Source organism: Eurytemora carolleeae, unplaced genomic scaffold (genome assembly GCF_000591075.1).
Source record: "Eurytemora carolleeae unplaced genomic scaffold, Eaff_2.0 scaffold855, whole genome shotgun sequence".
In the NCBI taxonomy this organism is placed as follows: domain Eukaryota; kingdom Metazoa; phylum Arthropoda; class Copepoda; order Calanoida; family Temoridae; genus Eurytemora; species Eurytemora carolleeae.
In genome coordinates, this window is record NW_019396751.1 from 130,964 (window position 1) to 152,660 (window position 21,697).

Genomic DNA, 21,697 nt, shown 5'->3' on the forward strand with positions numbered 1-21,697 from the left:
CTTCATTAGTTTTTACCTCTTTTCTGAACGCTTTATCCCTCTTTCACTATGTATTCTTAATTCTCTCTTTTTCATTTATTTTTTTAGCCTTTTAATTTAACCAGCTTAAATAATTTGAATTCAATTAAATTTCAATAATCTCTTTCCACTGTATTATTTTATTTCACAGTATTCCAAACTAGAGAGTTCAAGACTTTATCCCACTCTTGCCATTTCACCTTTCTGTTCTTATACAAACCCCCCCCCTCNCATTGGAGTACTGGGTCCTGGAATACAATAATGTTTTTATGAGTCCATTGGAGTACTGGGTCCTGGAATACAACAATGTCAAATACAAACTCTAGTTTTATTTCAAGATAGAAAGTTAACTAGGAAGTAGTAATTAGTAGCTCAGATACTAATTCTATTTATATGTTACATCTTATTATGTTGTGTTTTGTGACTGTATTGGAAATGATTACTCTAAATCCTAAATCCTAATTCTTTGTAACATGATGTTGTTGAACTTCGATATTTTAAACTATGAATTCTTCTAGATAAAATAGTCAAAGTTTAAATTAAAATAAAAGGTTTAAACCATCAGGGTTTAAAAGATGCAGTGCGGTAGTTAGAGTATTTGGCTCAAATAAAAGTTGAATAGTTATTATCAATATTATTTACAAGATCTTTATTTTCCTTAAAAAAAGAAAAAAGTAGAAAATCGATTTTGACTTTTATGGTATCAAATATCAATTTCAGATCAATACTGTTTCAAAGCTAATAAATTATTTGAGAAGCTTTACCTCCGGTCCCCTCTACTCTAACATTCAGCAATTTTTTATACTCTATATTATAAGTTTTAATGTTATTAATTTGTATCGTAACGTAGAAGGTTTTTTGTACTGTTTATAACATTACAAAAACTGTTACAAACAATGATGTTTTACAATTTATTAAATCTATCAATTTTTTTTACAATATTTATAAAATAGTTTTGAGATTTTGAGAGACTAGATTTCTTTGGCATTACATTGTTTCGTTCTTTAAAGATTTGTAATGATTTAAGGTGTAAATGATGGCATTGAATGACCAGCGGAAGCTTGATTTATTTTTTTTAATTCATGTAATTATCATAGAACATTTGTCAAAGGGACCGTGCCCAATTTTTTCTATATTCATATTGTAATTATTTAGAACACTGGTCAATGCATATTGCTAGTTATAGATCTAGGCAACTACAGGGGGATAAATAGATAATGGGGTGGNTGACTGAGAAGGGGGAAGAGGGGGGGCGGGCAGTTATAATTGAATGATTGGAAGAATATGGCACGGTGTTTTTTGTCCTTGGAGGACATATTTAGATGTATATTAGTTACGCGTGATGAAAAAGTATTCAATAAAGAAAAGGGGTTGGATGAAGACAACTTGGGTACAAAAGTAAGGTTGGTATTAGAACACAGTTACAACAAGAATGGAAGAGGGATTTGGTTAAGAGCCTCCTAGACATTATTATCCCTGTTTATAATAAATTTATCCATTCCTGGATTATGAACTGTCTCCGTAATGCTGTAGTGAGGTAGGGGAAGAACTTCACAAAGAAGGGAGATTTCACCCTGGCGGAGGAGAAATACAGTTCCACCCTCAACACCCCTGGAAGAAACTTAATTTAGAAAAAAAAAGAAAATTTGTTTTCTTAAACTAAGGAAAGTAATTCACCTTGAAACCATAACTTCAGAGACTAGAGACCAGGACTGGATTTCACATTGTTCTCGTTCATTTTGTAAAACAGGTCTAAAATATATCATTTCAGCTAGATTTTTAAAAATTGATCGCCTCAACTCTAATTTCTAATTCATTTATTTTTGCAACATTAACCTCTGATATTCTATAGAGATTTGATAATTTATTTGATAAAATCATCGTTCGAAATATCAGAGGTCTGGTTTCAAAGATATCAGTGTTTGAAAATTCAAATTTGAGTCGAGTTATCAGTTCATTAATTTTCCAATTAAATCTGTTTTGTATAAAGGGTTACTGTTGCATTGCCACCAGAAGTCCAGAACTATAGTTTTAAGATAAAAATAACAAAGATTATAAGCTAGGCCTGTAGTAAATGCTAACTTCATAAACAATTCTGGGAAAGTATCTATCCAGGTACAACCAAAGAGAATAGAATATATATTAGAGGGGAATTTACTAGAAAAAAGTGTAAAACGGCCATTTTTGTTGTACTGTTTCCATACTGCAGGTGTACTTCACATATTTATGCTATATAACCTTTTGGGCCCTGGAATATCATTTTATAGTAAATCTAAAATTAATGTTGAAAGAAAACCGAATTATGAAATAGGCTGGTTTCATAATTGACCAATGATCATTTCCCATAGACTCTATGCCTTTCACTTTACAAACGATGATTTTCCGTTAAAACTATAAATCAAATGATGTTTTTTATTCGCCTAATTCATTATAAAGTTTAATTAACAGCTTTAAAAAATTCAAAATTGAAATGAATAGTCTAGCTGGAACATATTGTATTAATGTACTCTACTGCATATAATTTGTGAATATTTACATGATTTGTACACCTTGAACTCCCTTTCAGGCTAAGAGGGACTGAAAAATTCATACCGAGAGATTCTCTAAATTCCCCTCTAATATATATTCTATTCTCTATGGGTACAACTCAGGATTTCTTGACTATCAATGTCAAAACACAAATACGATCTGTGATCTATCAACGCCACTACGCACTGGATGTGATCTCGTAAGCTATCCATATCAATCCCAAATTAAAGTTTTATCAAAAAAGGGAACGAATACTATCTCACTCAGTAAACAGTATGGAGTTTCTACGTACATTGAATGGGTTAATCGCAATACATGATTTACGTATTTACTAATGGGCACATTTAGCTAGATGGACAATATGCAAAGTAATTTACTAAGATTCTCTATTTTTGCTCCTGGCCGGGATTTTGAAGTATTTACTAACTGTTGTTTTTTTTTAACGAAAAATCACTTCATTAGCATTCTTAACTCTTAATACGTTACCGTTAACACCCCCTTAGTTTTTAAAACATTGACAAGATGATTACATAATTTATAGAACCTGGTGATGAGGTATTTCTCAAGGAAGGCTTTGGGCGCCATATCGTAGGTGATGGTGGTGGCAAGGTGGGTCAGGATGGAGTCCATTGTGTGCCGGGGCTGCTGACGGGTTATTCTAAAATAAAATAAAAACATTAAGGTTTCTTTATAAATTCAAGATCATTATTTATATTATTAATTATAGCTATAAATAGCAATCAGAATAGCAATAAGAAAATCAGAGACTTCTACTTTATGTACAGTATCAACTTTATTTACCTCAGATATTTCTGAAGAGGACGGACAATAGAAGGAAATATAGTCTGAGCAGCTTCATACGAGTCCATTGGAGTACTTGGTCCTGGAATACAACAAGGTTTATATGAGTCCATTGGAGTACTGGGTCCTGGAATACAATAATGTTTTTATGAGTCCATTGGAGTACTGGGTCCTGGAATACAACAAGGTTTATATGAGTCCATGGGAGCACTGGGTCCTGGAATACAACAAGGTTTATATGAGTCCATTGGAGAACTAGGTCCTAGAATACAACAAGGTTAATAGGAGTCCATGGGAGTGCTGGGTCAAAGCCTACAATAGGATTTATAGGAGTCCATGGGAGTTCTAGGTTCTGGAATACAAAAAGGTTAATTGGAGTTCATGTGAGTATACTGGGTCCTGGAATACAACAAGATCTATAGGAGTCCATGGGAGTACTGGGTCCTGGAATATTAAAATGAAAAGTCTATACTATATAGGACGTGTACAATATGCTTTAGCCTAAACATTTCCTATTTGAAAATCTATTCTTCTCTTTTTGTTTTGTGTTGCATTTTGCGCTTTTCAGTCACAATGTTTTCATCACTAAACAAAGTTTTTTAGTTGACCTCATAAACCATTTAAATATATTTATCAATTTTCCTATGAATCTATTTATCATGCAGTTTTGGTAGAACTTTATTCCTGAGACCACAAAAGGACAATTTTCATTGATTGCTTATTATTTAACATAATAAGTAAAACGTCCATTTACGTTTCAAGTTCTTGCATTCAGATCTATAAAATTATTTTTATTGTCTATCTAACCATTCGTCTTTGTTTTTATGAAGACGACATGCCCAAGATGCAGTTTCTCTAGTGCCATACATGGCTCTATAATCATCTACCAGATTTAAACTTCCATTGACGATATTCGTTTGCGGAAAAGTTGCTTGTCTGTTGTTTTGCTTTCATCTCTCTTCTTGCCTTTGCCCTCAGCTCAGCTTGTCTTTTTCTATCTCTCTGTGTCTGTATTGTTAGACAACAGACAAATACAAATCCTGACGGACAAAATATTCTGGGTAAAAATTACAACAATACTTTCGAGTTGGAAAAATTGGAAACTTGGCCATTGAATAGGTTGAAAGAAGAGGTCAAGATATCAGTTTCAGAAAAAAGGGAAAAATGTCCAATTAGAAGAAAAACCGGGCAGGGTTCAACCGATATATATTTTTCTCTTAGAACTTAATTCCAGGGATAATCATTTCCAGGATATCAGTTAATCTTAAGTTCAACGTTTTTGTTCAGCATTTAGCTGAAAACTGATTAAATGAGAACTGCAGTTGGGTTTTAGGAACTCTAGATTCCCCTCTAAATATCGATCAGTATATTTGATATAAAATAAGCTTATTTAAAAATATTACATTTATAATTAAATTAAAATTTACCCTTAACACTATCGGTATTGACACGTTTGATGTGGGAGAAAGCTTCCTCAGTTGCAGTAATAAGTCTAGCTCGCCGCTTTTTTAATCTAAAATAATATGTTTAAAGGGACAGATGTTAAATTTCAAGTGACCCTACATGTGTCCGATCACAACGATCCCCTTTAAACCTGTATCTGATCAATAATGTAATATAAATTGGATTTTCGTTTTCTAGTTTGAAAACTGGTTAATTCTGATAATTTCCTCCACTGCAGCTGAAATTTATAAGTGGCTTCTATAGAGTAACCACATTGGAACATTCTAAACTTTAAACAGAGGCTTAAAAGAATACAATTTTATCGAACGTGCCACTATTTTTTTTAAATGGATAGTCAACTGGTAGAAATTCTGGAGAAAAATGTACAATATTGACAGAAAAAAGTTTTTAAAATCTGCTTAAATTCTGCAGACCCCAATCTCATCATATTCCCTTCGAGCGGAACTAACAAAGTTAAACAAAGTTCCAAAAAGTTAGTAAACACATGAATTGATATTCTGCTCTCGGCTCAACAACTTTACATCATTATAATTTATATCAACAGAGGTTCAGGGTGTGTATACACATACTAATATCAAATTTCGAGGATTTTAGAATTTTAGTTTGGGGTAATTTTTAATCTAGAGTCCTGAGCTCAAAACTTTTAAATAGAGATAGCGGGATCAATGCTTGATCTCCTCTTTTTATTAATCTGAAGACTTATTTAACCCTATCCCCGCTGGGGTACTTGAAAACCAGGATACGCTGGGGGGGGGGTCAATTTGACCCCCCCCCCTCTAAATCCCATGTTTTATGTCCAAATATGACAAATGATACATCATTAGAAAGCTCTTGTGCTCTACTTTTAGAATCTGCAAAAAAATTTGCAAATTTGCGAAAATTGAATTTTTTATCGCAAAATCCAGTTTTATAGTAAAAATGTTTGCAAAAAAAAATTTGTCCAAAAAATGACAAATTATACATTTTTGAAAAGCCCTTGACCATGCCATTTCAAATATGCAAAAATTTTTGCAAAATTTTAAATAACCTGATTTTTAATCAAGAAAAACTAAAAATGTGCAAATTTCCTTTGACAGGTTGTTTGCAAAAAATTTGCAATTTTTTTTTCGCAAAACTTGTGCAATCCGTTTCCTTATGTCATAGGCTTTCCAAAAAGCTAAATTTTATCAAAATCTGACAAGTGAAAGTGGGTCAAAACAAAGATTTAGTTTGCTACAGGCAAAAACAGTCATTCAGGCAGTGTGCCTGAGGACTCAGGCAGTTAGTATTAAAGCCCGGTTTTAGGCCTAAAGGGAGGGCTTTGGGTATGTAAGAAAAGTCAGAAAATTTCAACAGCCTCAGACCAATACTTTTTGAGTTATGCAAAAAAAACTACAGGGGGGGGTCAAATTGACCCCCCCCCAGCGGGAATAGGGTTAATCTAACGTTCTTCACCGGGAAATTATTTAAACTACAACCAATCAGGTGTCGATTGTAAAAAACGTGCAGCCAATCAAAAGCCGAGAAATTTCAAAATTTTGGCGCGCAATCAAAAGTGTCAACTGCAGCGGATACAAAGATTTAACAATCAGGATTAGGGGTATCCAATACAAGAGTTTTCAGCTCTAAGTTGAAAACTTTAGATTTGTCGATATCGAGATCAATGCTTGATATCCTTTTTTGTTAATCTGCAGATTAATATAATCTTTATTTTGAAAGTGTTCACAGTGGATATTGAGATTAAGAGAACGGGATTAAGAGTATATAACACTCTTGTATTGTAGATATCGAGATCAACGCTTGATCTCGATCTTTTGTTAATCTACAGATTATTTTAATCTTTATTTGATATCCCGCGAAGCGACAATCTGATATCCAATCAGAAGCCAGTGAATTTTGCGTTCAACCAATGAAAGAACAAAGAAATTACGGGGATCCAAAATCAAGGGATTGAGCAGTTTCTACGTAAAATTCAAAAGTGGCCACTTTGCATTTTTACATGTATTAAAATCATGCTTTGAACTGAAATTAAAAAAAAAAACAACGGGGCGTAATTCCTCCCTCCCCTAAAATCAGACAAAAAACTGAACAGGGTAGACAGCTACAAATATTTCCCATCTTACCTTCTCTCGTATTCATATTCCTCGTAGAAGAGATCATTGTGTCCGAAATCCTTCCTGCTTCTGAACCCGGGAGAACTGACACGAGAGTCCTTAATTAATGAGCAATAATTGAGGAATATTTTGACAAATATTTAACACATAAAAAATGTTACCCACCACAAACTCATCCAGATTTTTTTATTGCAAGAGATGGACAATTATGACAATATTTTATAGTTTATGAATTGGTTTTAAAATTGGGTTTATCAAGTTGGTTTTTTAATTTTTTTAAAGTTGGTTTTGATCTTGGTTTTATAATTGGTTTTGGAATTGATTTTGGAATTGGTTTAGAATAATTTTCTGAATTTTTTTGGAATCTGTTTTGAAATTGGTTTCAGTATTGGGTTAAGAATTGATTTTGTAATTAGTTTTGGAATTGGTTAAGGAATTGGTTAAATATTTAGTTTAGGTATTGGTTTAGGAATTGGTTTTGGAATTGGTATTGGAATTGGTTAAGGAATTGTAGAAGGAATTTAAATCGGAAAAGAGCTTTTTTTGCACTGCTTAAGTTTTCCAATCATTTCAGAACCTTTATTTTTACACCTTTGTTATTTGTTATGTATTCATCATGTTATCAGTATTATTTAAATAATAAAAGTTGATTTTCAACAAACGTTGTTTTAAAAAATTGAAATATTTTAAACTGAGTTGAACAATATTTGGTAATAAATGTTGTATACAGGGATTCAATAAACCTGATTTCCCACTCCGATCATTCTAAATATTGGATAAACTTTATACAGACACACGGGTACACAGGGTTTAAAATCAAACAAGGTTGGGTCTACTTCAGATTAACCCTATATATACTGTACAGTCTAGTATACTATAGTTCATCATTTCATTAATCTAAAATATCTCAGATAAAAAGGGTCAGGGGGGTAAAACATACAAATTACTCAGATACGGAAAAGTGACAAGCTCAGATGTTTTCAAATAAAAACTACAAAAAAGTCGTAAAGTTAGAAAACTCAGCAATATTTACTATTGAATGATTAACGATCAACTTTTTTGAGAATTCGTTAATTTTGTTTTAAAAACTCCAGTCTCAAAACTAATATATGAATCTTATAAATTTTTTGGATATCCAATAAAGTGATCTATCTTAGTCTCATGATTATTGTATTTTCTACCTTATCATGATAATTTCCGAACCCATCTACATCATAGAACTTATAATTATCCCTTGCAACATACTCAGATCTACCTCCATACTCACGGTTATCCCTGATAATGATAATAATAATAGTAATAATGATAATAATAATAATAATAATAAAAAATAAGTTTTTCGAGTATTAAGGGTTTATTTTGGTGTTAAAGATTGGAGATAATCTAATATGATATGGGACGCTCTGTATATAAACTATATCTGTACAATGTACAGAGTACAATACAAGGCTGGTAATATATTGTACAGTAGCTTAGCAACCCTAGCATTTATCTATCTATCTCCATCTGCTTGTATCTAGATGAATTCCAGGCCGATAGAAAAACATTAGTTGCTAGGGCAGTGTAAGCGCAATGTATTTTTCAGGCCATATCTTATCATTTTCTTTTATTTTGCAAAATTTAATTGTACATTGCAAAGTTGGTGTAGAAAGGAGGGATGGATGACTTACTATTATATCTACAGGGTTACTTTACTAACTCACTTATTATTATATCTACAGGGTTACTTTACTAACTTTCTTACCATTTTATTGACAGAGTTACTAAAAAGCTAGTTTTTATGTAGAAACTAAATTACATTTTTTAGTCATTTTATTTTTGTTTCTAGTTGTTTGAGTCCATTCTTGCTTTTTGTAATTTTATAGAGCTGGGTATCGAAAAAAATGTTAAAATTCCAAAACTAGAGACGATGCTTGCTTTTACTTCAATTTTAATAAAAAAAAATTATTTTTTGATTTAGAATTTAGGAGACTTATTGGTTCGGACCTAAATGCAATTGCGATAGAGAAATTTTCAAATCAATGTTGTTGAATATTAAAATGTATTTTGAAACACCCTGCTTGTTGAATGTGTATATATATATACCTGTCTAGAACTGTAGATGCTGCTTGTTGAATGGACATTTGTCCCAAGGGATATCCGCCACTCTCACCATCAGGACTCCTAGGTGTACAATGTATAGAGAGATACATACGTAAATATACACGAACTAGACTCCTATTTGTATAAAGTATAGAGAGATACAGACGTAAATATACACTAACTAGACTCCTAGGTGTATTATGTATAGAGAGATACAGACGTAAATATACACTAACTAGACTCCTAGGTGCATAATGTATAGATAGAGATACAGACGTAAATATACACTAACTAGACTCCTAGGTGTATTATGTATAGAGAGATACAGACGTAAATATACACTAACTAGACTCCTAGGTGCATAATGTATAGATAAATACAGACGTAAATATACACTAGCTAGACTCCTAGGTGTATAATGTATACAGAGATACAGACGTAAATATACACTAATTAGACTCCTAGGTGTATAATGTATAGAGAGATACAGATGTAAATATACAATAACTAGACTCCTAGGCGTAAAATGTATAGAGAGATACAGATGTAAATATACACTAACTTTACTCCTAGGTGTATAATGATACAGAGATACAGACGTAAATATACACTAACTAGACTCCTAGGCGTATAATGTATAGAGAGATACATATGTAAATATACACTAACTAGACTCCTAGGTGTATAATGTATAGAGAGATACAGATGTAAATATACACTAACTAGACTCCTAGGTGTATAATGTTTATAGAGATATACAGACGTAAATATACTCTAAATAGACTCCTAGGTGTATTATACATAAAGAGATACAGAAGTAAATATACAATAACTATTTTCCTATGTTAATAATGTATAGAGAGATACAGGCGTAAACTAAACTCCTAGGCGTATAATGTAAAGAGAGATACAGACGTAAATATACACTAACTAGACTCCTAGGTGTATAATGTATAGAGAGATACAGACGTAAATATACAATAACTAGACTCCTAGGTGTATAATGTATAGAGAGATACAGATCCTAGGCGTATAATGTAAAGAGAGATACAGACGTAAATATACACTAACTAGACTCCTAGGTGTATAATGTATAGAGAGATACAGACGTAAATATACAATAACTAGACTCCTAGGTGTATAATGTATAGAGAGATACAGACGTAAGTATACACTAAAAAGACTCCTAGGTGTATAATGTATAGTGAGATACAGACGTAAGTATACACTAAAAAGACTCCTAGGTGTATTATGTATAGAGAGATACAGACGTAAATTTACAATAACTAGACTCCTAGGTGTATAATGTATAGTGAAATACAGGCGTAAATATACACTAACTAGACTCCTAGGTGTATAATTTATAGAGAGATACAGGCGTAAATATACACTAACTACACCTAATACGTCTAATAGAATATAAATCTATTATTATCTTCATACCTAAAGAAGAAGCTTACCAAACTACCAGGAAAAGAACAAGATTACCAATATAATTGGGGGGAAAAGCTTACCCAACTAACTGGGGAAGGCAAGGATTACGTTCCTGGAGAAGGTAATGTATACCCAACTACACGGAGATAGTACTGCATACCTCACCACCCTGAGAAGGCAAAGCTGCCTAACTACCCGGAGTAGGCAAAGATTACCTGATACCCTGAGAAGGTACTACTTACCAAGTACCTGCAGAAGGTACTGTTTGCCTAACTACCATGAGAAGGTACTGATTACCTAACTATTAGGAAAAGTACTGCTTTTCTAACTACCCTGAGAAGGTACTGATTGCCTAACTACATAGAGAAGGTACTGCTTACCTAACTACATTGAGAAGGTACTGCTTACCTAATTACATTGAGAAGGTACTGCTTACCTAACTAAATTGAGAAGGTACTGCTTACCTAACTAAATTGAGAAGGTACTGCTTACCTAACTACATTGAGAAGGTACTGATTACCTAACTACATTGAGAAGGCATTGCTAACACTTCTTACCTAACTACATCGAGAAGGTACTGCTTACCTTACTACCCTGAGAAGGTATGTGGTTTGGTTATGTCTGAGCTCGACAAGGAGAAGTGCAAGATAGTGAAGAACCAGGAGACTGTCTAGGTAACTGCCAGAATACCGAACTAAAAAAGAAATAAAAATAAAAAACAAGAATCTATTCAATTTATTTAATTAATAAGACAAATTGAAAGATTAAAAGCCAAAGAAAGAAAGCAATTAGGTTATTTCTTCTAAAATAGAAAAACTATTGGATTAAGTGAATGGAACCTAATTTACTGGATAAAAAGTTTAAAAAAAGGAAATTAGAACAAAATGAATTGTTTACCTATATCAGCATATTGCACTTTTCTTCGCTCTTCCATTATCCTGAAAAAAAATAAGATTCTTACAATAGTTCTTTGTATTTAATACATGTTATTTGTTAATTCAATATCCAAATGTAGTTTAAGAAAATTTAGTAAATGCAAATCAAATAATTCGAACAAAAATATCTCCTGCAGTTGCAACCAAAATAGCAGATTGGAGCTTTGTTTTCTAATTTTGCACTTTTTCTCAATTTTGACTGTTTAAAAAAAATTAGAATAAAGCTAAACGTACTAAAAATTTAAGACAACAATGACGCTCATTCCTAGTTTAAAATATTTTAATATTAATTTTAATATTTAAATTTTAATTTAAATTTCAATTTTACCTAACACCATAGAAGAGCCAGAAAGCTAAGCACAGAACGAACATTAATAAACAAACCAGTCCACGAAACAACAACAATCTAAACAAAGATCATTAAAGGGGCTGTCAACGAAATTTAAAGTGAATCTTCATTAAAAGAAATTGCATGCTCGATTAGCAACCCGGTACCCTTTAAACCTTTGTCTCATAAAAAATTGGTTATTTGAATTGCGGTTTCTCTACAAAGCAAGGGACTTATTAATTAGTGCAGTACAGACAAAATAGTAAATTGACAGAATTCGTCACTTTTTAAGCTATAAAAGCGGTTATGTTTTCCTTTCAATGTTGTTTAAAGAAAGATTTGCAGGGTTCCGTTGTAAAATAAAATAAAAAAGTAATTTGAAATTACGTTGAAAGACAATATAATAGAAAATGTAGACGTAAGTTCCTGTAATTTTCAGATTGGAATGTCTGATTCACAATTGTACCCATAAGTGTTTTGTCTTATCAAGAACATATTATAACTCCACTTTTTTCTCAAAGTGGCTTACTGGTTTATGCGGCAAAAAAATGGAGGAAAATGTCGGAATTGAACACTTTTCAAGCTTAACAAACGGCGATATTTCCCACTTTTTTCATTAGATAAAGGTAGTTTACATAATGGTTGCCATTGTAAATCGGACATGGCCCTCTTTATATCGAGGATAAATTGATATTATAACGACGACGGTCCTTGTAAAGGATGCATGTATATGTGCTTGCATTTCTAAATGACAGTTTGATGTTTTAAAAACCGCCAAAAAATGAAATTCTATATATTGGTTAAACTATTTATCATGGATGCCTTACAGGCCGATTCCATTTAGGTTCTTTTTCTCTATTTCCACTATGGCATTATCAGATCTAATTCATATTTTGATACGAAAACATTGATATCAAAATTAAATATTTATTTATACCCTTCAATTTAAGGTAATGTTTTAGTTTGAAAGCTAAGTGTTGTATTGCAGTTTTTCTTATTTTTTCAATTGGATTCTGTATTATCTTGGATATAATATATTTTTCTTTAGATATTTTTGGCAGAGGATACGGTTAGTAGGAGTAGCAGGAGTAGTTTAGGCCTGATCTTCTTTACTTCTTGCCAAACCATCCCAATCCTATTCTGTACACTCATTGTACGTGTTTAGTTGTTCATATACTATTTAGTCATTGTACAGAAGTATTCAGTAGTTTACATACTGTACATACAGTGTACAGAGGGTATTCATGAGTTCACATACTATATACTCATTGTACAAAAGTATTATGTAGTTTACATACTGTACATACAGTGTACAGAGGGTATTCATGAGTTCACATACTATACACTCATTATACAGAAGTATTCAGTAATTTACATACTGTAAACGCATTGCACTTGGGGTATTCAGGAGTTCATATATTGTACACTCATTTCACGTGTGCAAGGTTCAGATACTGTACACATACTGTACAGGGGATATTTATGAGTTCATGTACTGTCCACTCATTGTACAGTGATCCCCCCCCCTCCACGATATCTTGAATATAAAATTCTGAACCATAACTATCCTCACCTCACCCCCCTTCCCTTTCATTATTAATTCCTAGTCATTAAAGTCAAAGAATAATTTAACTTTTAATCAAATAAGAATATTAATGATTTCTCTTTGGTCATTTCCAAGAAAAAACTGTATCCTGTGATGTTTTTTATTATCTAAAATTTATGGGGTTAGGGTAAAGGGAGTCTGAAAACATAAAGGCGTGCAATCAAAAGAACCTATTTTTTTATTAAATTATTCTTGAATGAAATCCATTACTTTCCTAATCCTAGAACAATTTACCTAGGCATCGTAGATTTAGGTTTCCTATAGAATACAGCCCAGGAACCTAAACAGAAAATTACTAAGTAATAATTCAAGAAGTTTTTTTGGATTAGTAGGAACTATGCTCTAAAACTCTATCTTTGCACAGTTTGAATAAAAAATAAAATTAATGAATATATTTCTCATTCTCTTTATGAACGGGTAATTAACCAATCTGTAATTGGCAATCATTTTATTGATTTTAAGTAAAACCTACAACCCACCCATGGGAAACAAGTTAATATCCATCAACCACGGATCTTCCTAATTTGGAGAAGCATCGAGTACAAGTATAATTTACAACTACTGCCAAAGATGTTCTTTCACATCAGTTTCAAGACTGTTGATAATCTGCTCCTAGCCAAAACTCCTTTTATCACATTTGTCATTATTTATAAGTGGAGATTCTGACATTGGGTACTTTAAATTTTCAAAATTCCACGTTCCAGAAAACTTGCAAGGATTATTATTTCATTATTGCTCATGGGTTCAGTGTCAGCAGCTGAGATATTAAATTTAAAAAAATATATAATTAGCTAAACTTCCTTGCAACAAACCAGAAATATCAGACAGAATTAAAAAAAATCATTGATATTAGCAGAATAGAAGAGAAGAATGCACGGACTATTTCTATTACTAATTATTTTGAAAATATCAAAACTAAATGTTGGGGTTTTGTTTCACACTTGGGGTTTTCGGAGTTCTGAGATCCCCCCCCCCCCGGGGGGAGAATCCCGGGGACCCAAGAATCACAAAGTGGGAAAAATTGGAATACGGTAATACTATGCAAATACAGTCTGTAATTGTCTTTTATAAAACCTTTTTAAAAATTTTAAAAAATAAATTGTTAAAAAAACAAATGAAAGATTTAATATGTTGAGTTGAGTTTGTGGCAAAGACTCAACTCCTTTTACAACATATTTTACACACTATTAGGCAGATTCTCTTACCTATAGATAGACATAGTAGTTTAAAGGTAAAAGATATTAGGAATCCATCACATTCAACATCACATTTCAACTGAGAATTCCTAAATAACAGAGACATATTAGGAATCCATCACATTCAACATCACATTTCAACTGAGAATTCCTAAATAACAGAGACATATTAGGAATCCATCACATTCAACATCACATTTCAACTGAGAATTCCTAAATAACAGAGAAATATTAGGAATCCATCACATTCAACATCACATTTCAACTGAGAATTCCTAAATAACAGAGAAATATTAGGAATCCATCACATTTAAGAGAAAGATTCTAAATAACAGAGAAATATTAAGAATCTATCACAAGAAATTCTGAATGCAAATTAACAAGATGATTTTAAACATTTTCTTTTATATCTAAGAAAGAAGAACTAGAATTATTTTTTCTTAGATTTTAAAAAACTGATTTATAATTGTGTTTTAGTTACATGATTCAGCAATAATGTACTGATCAATGCTGACAACGTTTATTTGTACACCAACAAAAATTAATTGATTTTCAGCTCAAAAACAAGAATATTTTATTCATTCTTGACAAGTTTAAGATTAAAAGGGTAACGTTGTGAAAATTTTGTTATATTCTTGATGGTTTTATACCTAAGGTTGAATATGGAGAACTGTGGAAGGATAAGCATAAGTATTGGAGAGATAAATGAGAGAATGGAGAGGAATATGGTGATGTAGTGTCCGGCGAATCTCTGAACCTGAAATCCTAGGCTTGACTGATATTCTAGTAATCCTCTAAAGAAACAACAACTTGATCTTTCAAGGGAGTGAAGACGAGGGGGATTGCTTGAGGTGAAAACGCAGAATTGTAAAATAAAAATCAAGAACTATTTGGCTTCACGATGATATTACGAAATGTAACAGTTATTTAAATTATTTCCGGGACGATCCTTTCCTTATGTTCACTTCGACAGGAGTGGTCATTCCCACCCCATGGGACGTATTGCGGGTTTCACATATTCTTGTGTAATACCCAGTATTTTCTAAATCATGTTAGGCAATACGATTTAGTTATTTAGTTTGATAATAGTTATTGTTTCCCTGTTTGGTAGAGAGGTTTCCAGTTCAACATCAGACATTCCACTCAGAGCAGTTGTATTATCTGCCCAATCATCAACAGTAGGAAGGATATTCACCTAAACATATTGAGAATTGAGATACAATGCAAACAGATTTAACAATTCAGAAAACTGTGAAGAAATCAAACGCATCTAGTTAGCGTAGGAATGAGTCCATCAAAAGACAAAATTTACTTGGAACTTTGTTATGAACCATAACAGGACCCATTAGACGAACCCTTTATAGTGGTATTTCATTTTGAAAATCTTATTTTAGGTATAGTATGCAGTTAACACTTTTCCTACATCTTCCTTTAAAAAATGTAATATTTCGACGGCTAATTGATATTTTTCGAAAAGAGTAGAGATGTGACACTCATGGATTTAAATAGACTGCAGTTTGCATAATTTCAAGAGACCTATAGTGCAAAGATGGCATTGCTTGATTCACAAAGTTACCCTTGACATTTTTTATTTTAAGGGTACCATTGTCCCTTTAATGCTTACAGTCCCTTTAATGCTCATATTTGGTTATTTTTACTAAATTTTAATATACTTACCTGAAAAGCAGGAAAAATTCAAATTATCATAAACTTTTCAAAATTTTTTCTAGATGTGACCAATTTGTATAAAGAATTAATACTTAGATAGAATTAATACTTTCGGAAAATGTATATACTATATAGACCAAAGGTTCAAATTCTAATACCTGGGTGTTATGATATCTGGACTGCATAGGAACTGATACAACAGAGGCATGGTAGGGGGACTGCTGTATGTTCGAGTTATTAAACGGAGTAAACTGATGATAATTATTCACCGAGTTCAGATTATTTATATTCCTAATTTTGGGAAACATTTCAAATTAAAGTTAATTTACAAATAATTCAAAATAAAAGTAATTCAAATTTTTTTTAAATGGGTGATAATATTTTGTTGTTTTCCAAGTTCCTGCTGAGAGAGTAGTTGGATAAGGATGTGAGGTTTCCTTTTATTACAAAATTCAAATAAAATAAATAAGAGAGGAAGGGTCGTAAAATGTAAATGTTTAACTTGGAACAGGGTAGTGAGGAGGAATGAAAGAAGAGTAGAATAAAAATAAAATTATTACTAATAAGACGAAATGTATAAAGATGTACAGAGTTACCTCAAAGAATGAGACTATAAAGACGACTTAAAACTATTTACATATGACGATTACAAGGTTAAATTAAGTCTTCTGCCTTTAATATTGCCTTTTAATGGCTTTTTTAATGACTTGACAAAGACAGAAACAAATGTAAAGTTGCAGACAATCATGTACATAGAGAAATGGACACTATAAATTCCGTACAGTCGTCTCTGAAATCTGATTCTTTGTGGGTAACCCTGTATGAAAAATTATCTAGATAATTGATATTTGGAGACATGTTGAAAAATAAAGAATGTTGTATTGCGCAGAAATAAAGAAACCGGGGATATATTCTTTTCAATAAAAATGTATGAATTTTGTAATCCCTGGAACAGGAGGTAGAGGAGGTAGGTTAGGGAAGTTGCTGACGGATAAATTAGATTTGGCAGGAAGCGTTGTCGTTGGATTCAGTCTCCCATAGTTGGATCTATAATGCAATAAACATTTTATCAAATTTTATTTATTAATTAATTAGTTGAATAACTAATTGATTAGTTGAATAACTAATTGATTAGTTGAATAACTAATTGATTAGTTAATTAACTAATTGATTAGTTAAATAACTAATTGATTAGTTGATTAACTAATCAATTAGTTAATTAACTAAATAATTGGTTGGTAACTGAACGGAAAGTAAGCATTTGATTTATTTTAATGTAATTTATATCATTTCAAAATTTTGTAATCAAATTTAGGTGTAAAAATCCGCAGAATATAAAATGTAAAAAGCAATTTTTAAGAAGTTTTGTTAGCTAATTTTTTTTCTAAAGAAACACCAAAAAAGGACTTTAAAAAATCTTTAAGATTGTTCAGATTACAAAAAAAGCATTGTAATAAGCTTACAGGGTACAATTTGAATTGTTCAAGGTATCTTTAATTAAAGAGATCCTTAAATACAACAATCCCATTCATATTTAAGAGGTAAAAATTTATGTCAGATTAAACAAAATTCATTTAATTTGGTTTAATATCTCGTTTGCCAACACACTTACCTTCTTTCCTAGAAAAATGTTTTTAAATTTATGGACGACCAAACAAGTTTTATTTTATCAATCTTGGTGTACAATGAAAAATAGAAGAGGAACAAGATTGCAAAGTTGTTCCAGTAAAATACATTTTCCCAAATAAGCCTAGAGTGAGCCTTTAACGATAAATTTGATCAAGGTTGCTGGTCCTACCTTGAACTCTTCACAGAGTGTCCTGAAAGAATGCTTTCAGTTTCCATTTTAACCCAGTTGGTTGGATTACCAGGCGTAGAGGTCAGAAGGTAGGGCATTACAGGCCTTAATAGAGGTAGGTATTAAAGGAACAGTTTACAAATTTCAAAACAATCATTAGAAATACATTTTTAAGTTAGGAATTTTATCATTGGTTGGGTTGTAGCGTAAATAAACCCTTTCTCAAGATTTCAGTCGCTATAAACAATTCAAAATTCAATTACTAGAATGAAAATCTTTTTTTTTGAAGATGCCTTTTAGAAAATTGTACAAGTTGACCCATGTTCGGTATATAATGTTTCAAATCCGGTTTTCTGGTCTGCGTTGCTTGATTCCAGACACAGAACAGAGGTTATTCTCTTTAATTCCAGGTATTCAAAGCAAATTAATTGAACTCATCTTTATCATTTTTTAAAGAAATCTTTATCCTCATCAGTACAAAGTCACAGATTTTTTTATATTATATACCTGATTCATGCTACAGGAACTGCCCTTCTTGTTTCTGTTGATCCTTGAGGTTTTATCGATTAGTTCCCAGATCTTTGAAATATTCCAAGCTTTCTGACTTTTTCGAGGATTTTCGTGGTTCGTCTCAATCAGGTTCTTAGGTGTGATTTACATTTCTCTGAAATGTTAATTACTCTATTTAATTTGATTCTACTTGTTACTTCTTCTTGAATTTGTGGTACATTTAGAGAAATGAAAAACATAAAACTATTTAAGATTATATTTAGGCAGGGGGATNTGTGAACCAAATATTTGAAGTTTGGAGGATCAACAATGGAGATCTTAAAATATGATTGTACAATGATGACAAATTATGTTGAGATAATCTTTATCCTATAGGGGTGTTCACAATCTCCCCCCCCCATGCTGCAAGAAGCCCTTCCCCCTGTTCCCCTAAGCAGCTAGGCAGTATATTTTATCCTTTTCTCTCTGACTATTTCGCTCATTCTTGCGAATTACAAAACTTTTATTTTATAAATTTTCTTTAAATTGGTTTTATCCTGATAACTCTTATTTTCTCTTCATTCTTTCCTCATTGTTTTATGCCATTAGTAATCGAGTTGACCATGTTTACAAACTGATTTCTTAAACCAATTTATTTTTACTTTTTACATATCTCGCTTACTTTCAAGATGACTGATTTTTAATCTATTTTTTATTAAAATTATGCATCAAACATTAAAGTTTCCTTAGGCATTCCGTTTGGTTCTGCCTTTCCGAGCCCTGGAAATGAAGATTTTAAAACTGCAAATTACTTGTTACTAATTTTAGTTTAGAAGGAGTAAAGGGTAAAATTTTGAAAGATGTTTACGTCAGAAAGTGAAAATTTTAGCTCACAGTAATAGAGCGATTGGTTTTCATGACTAGGAGAGTTGAGTATTTAAGAACCTTCAAGATTCTACGTTTAAGGTAAAATATTCTATAGTCATCATACTTTATATAGGATAAAATACAGGGTTACTATAAATCTAAGATCATTGTTGCAGGGTGTCACAGAAAAAAAACTGTTCCTCAAGTATTTTAAAAAATCAGGCTTTTGAAGTAATCTCTGTTTGATGGTTTGTATGTCTGATTATAAACCCTTAGACCGATTTGCCTCAAATTTTAATTGAGTTTTAACGAGAATGGTCTTAGCTTGGTTTAAAAAATTGTTTAGTTCTTCAGGCAAAGCTGGGTTTCCAAGCTAGTTTATCAATAAATTGATTTCAGAAATTTAAAAAAATGGTTTTCTTATTTTGAAACTTATTAAGTGTTTGGAAAACACCCTCTTGAATACAGTGAAACCCTTAATAAAGAATACATCGGAAGAATTTATCAAATGTCGTCTTGACATTTTTTAAATGAGTTTTATACTATATTGCGTAAATTTTAGTATTTGCAAAAATAAATAAATAGCCATGAATATGCGGAAACAGTTTTAAAGAGTTCAATATAATCATTTATTTTAAAAACTAAATATCTGCAACGTTCCATTATCAGAAAGTGAAGAATACGACATTTGATGAATTCTTTCGATGTATTCGTTATTAAGGGTTTCACTGTATTATATCTTACTGCTCAGTAATCTGAGCAGTAAGATCTTAGTTATATTTAACCTAATTTAGGTATATATATATATATATATATATGAACTAGAGCAGCAAGGGAATTCGGAATAATTATGAGAAAGCACTTCTTGTAACCCCTCCCACCGTTCTACTCCTACCCCTCTCATACATTCTCAACTTTCATTCATCTTTCTTAATTTTCATCCCATTCTTTGTCTTCACTTTTCATTTTTTCAATCCACGCACCCTTGCTAAAATTTTCAATCTACGCATCCTTGCTAAAATATTTAATCTACGCCCCGCACCCTAGCTAAAACATTCAATCTACGCATCCTAGCTAAAATAATCAATCTGCGCACCCTTGCTAAAATATTCAATCTACACACCCTTGATAAAATATTCAATCTACGCACCCTTGCTAAAATATTCAATCTACGCGCGCACCCTTGCTAAAACATTCAAACTACGCATCCTAGCTAAAATAATCAATCTACGCAACCTTGCTAAAGCATTCAATCTACGCATCCTTGCTAAAATAATCAATCTACACACCCTTGCTAAAATATTCAATCTACGCACCCTTGCTAAAATATTCAATCTACGCATCCTTGCTAAATATTTAATCTACACACCCTTGCTAAAATATGCAATCTACGCACCCTTGCTAAAATATTCAATCTATGCATCCTTGCTAAAATATTCAATCTACGCACCCTTGCTAAAATATTCAATCTACGCACCCTTGCTAATATTTTCAATCTACGCATTCTTGCTAAAATATTCAATTGTTCTTTAAACTTCTTATCTACTTTCCTTTCTTTTAAACATTTACTTTGAGTTGTTTCTTTATTTCTTCCTTTTAATCATTTCTCCCTTTTTCAAGTTTGTCTGGATTCTTTTTACGGTTCCATCACATCATTTAATCCATCTTTTAAACAATATGTAAAGTTTATGGTCCCATCCCCTCTCTTTTCATTTTAATTTTAACGCTTTTCCCCTCTCTTCCTATATTAATTTTACCTTTCGCCCATCTCTTCCCATATTCATTTTAACCTTTCTCCCCTCTCTTCCATTCATCTTAACCCTTCTCCCCTCTCTTCCCATATTCATTTTAACCTTTTTTCCCTCTCTTCCCATATTCATTTTAACCCTTCTCATCTCTTTTCCCATATTCATTTTAACCCTTCTCATCTCTTTTCCCATATTCATCTTAACCTTTCTCCCCTATCTTCCCATATTTAATTTAATCTTTCTCCCATTTCTTCCCGCATTCTTTTTAATCTTTCTCCCCTCTCTTCTCATATTTATTTTAATTTTTTTTCTCCTCTCTCATTTACACTTTTTATCCTTCCTTCTTTGACTATTATAATATAAAAACTATAAGCGGCACTTATCTCTCTTTTATACAATTTTTCTGAAAATTTATTGTCAGATGTTAAAGAGTTATTATTAACAATAACAAACCCCCCTTCCTCTAAACCAGTATATTGGGACTTAAAGTTTAAAGCAGCAATTATGTAACATAAAACATATTTTATGCATACATCAATAGTTCGTTATTTTTGCAATATGAGAACATCGATTTTTGGCAGAGGAGGGTTACACCATATTTCCTGTATTTAGCTAAAAATCGATTCAGCCCCCCCCCCCCC

The 21,697-nt window shown here is 31.9% G+C and overlaps 1 protein-coding gene across 1 annotated transcript; it reads right to left on the bottom strand.

Moving 5' to 3' along the window:
* Positions 1 to 1,245: 1,245 nt before the first annotated feature.
* On the bottom strand, positions 1,246 to 18,637 carry LOC111708205 (vang-like protein 1). Its single transcript, XM_023481509.1, has 20 exons — positions 18,460 to 18,637; positions 17,953 to 18,057; positions 17,101 to 17,201; positions 16,555 to 16,591; positions 16,313 to 16,445; positions 15,587 to 15,681; positions 15,137 to 15,280; positions 14,496 to 14,575; positions 13,525 to 13,570; positions 11,685 to 11,762; positions 11,319 to 11,359; positions 11,007 to 11,115; positions 8,961 to 9,068; positions 8,087 to 8,186; positions 6,915 to 7,003; positions 4,776 to 4,861; positions 3,349 to 3,430; positions 3,092 to 3,205; positions 1,696 to 1,770; positions 1,246 to 1,629 (listed from the first exon to the last, which is right to left on the bottom strand). The coding sequence occupies exons 2-20, from the start codon at positions 18,048 to 18,050 to the stop codon at positions 1,479 to 1,481; spliced, it is 1,767 nt and encodes a 588-aa protein (XP_023337277.1). The 5' UTR covers positions 18,051 to 18,057; positions 18,460 to 18,637; the 3' UTR covers positions 1,246 to 1,478.
* Between the last annotated feature and the right edge of the window lie 3,060 nt (positions 18,638 to 21,697).

Coding starts and splice junctions, on each gene's coding strand:
- LOC111708205 (XM_023481509.1), bottom strand. CDS start 18,050: ATGCCCTACCTTCTGACCTCTACGCCTGGTAATCCAACCAACTGGGTT. Junction 13,571..14,495: donor ACTACTATGTCTATCTATAG/GTAAGAGAATCT, acceptor TTTTCTGTTTAG/GTTCCTGGGCTGTATTCTAT. Junction 11,116..11,318: donor AGTGCAATATGCTGATATAG/GTAAACAATTCA, acceptor TTTCTTTTTTAG/TTCGGTATTCTGGCAGTTAC.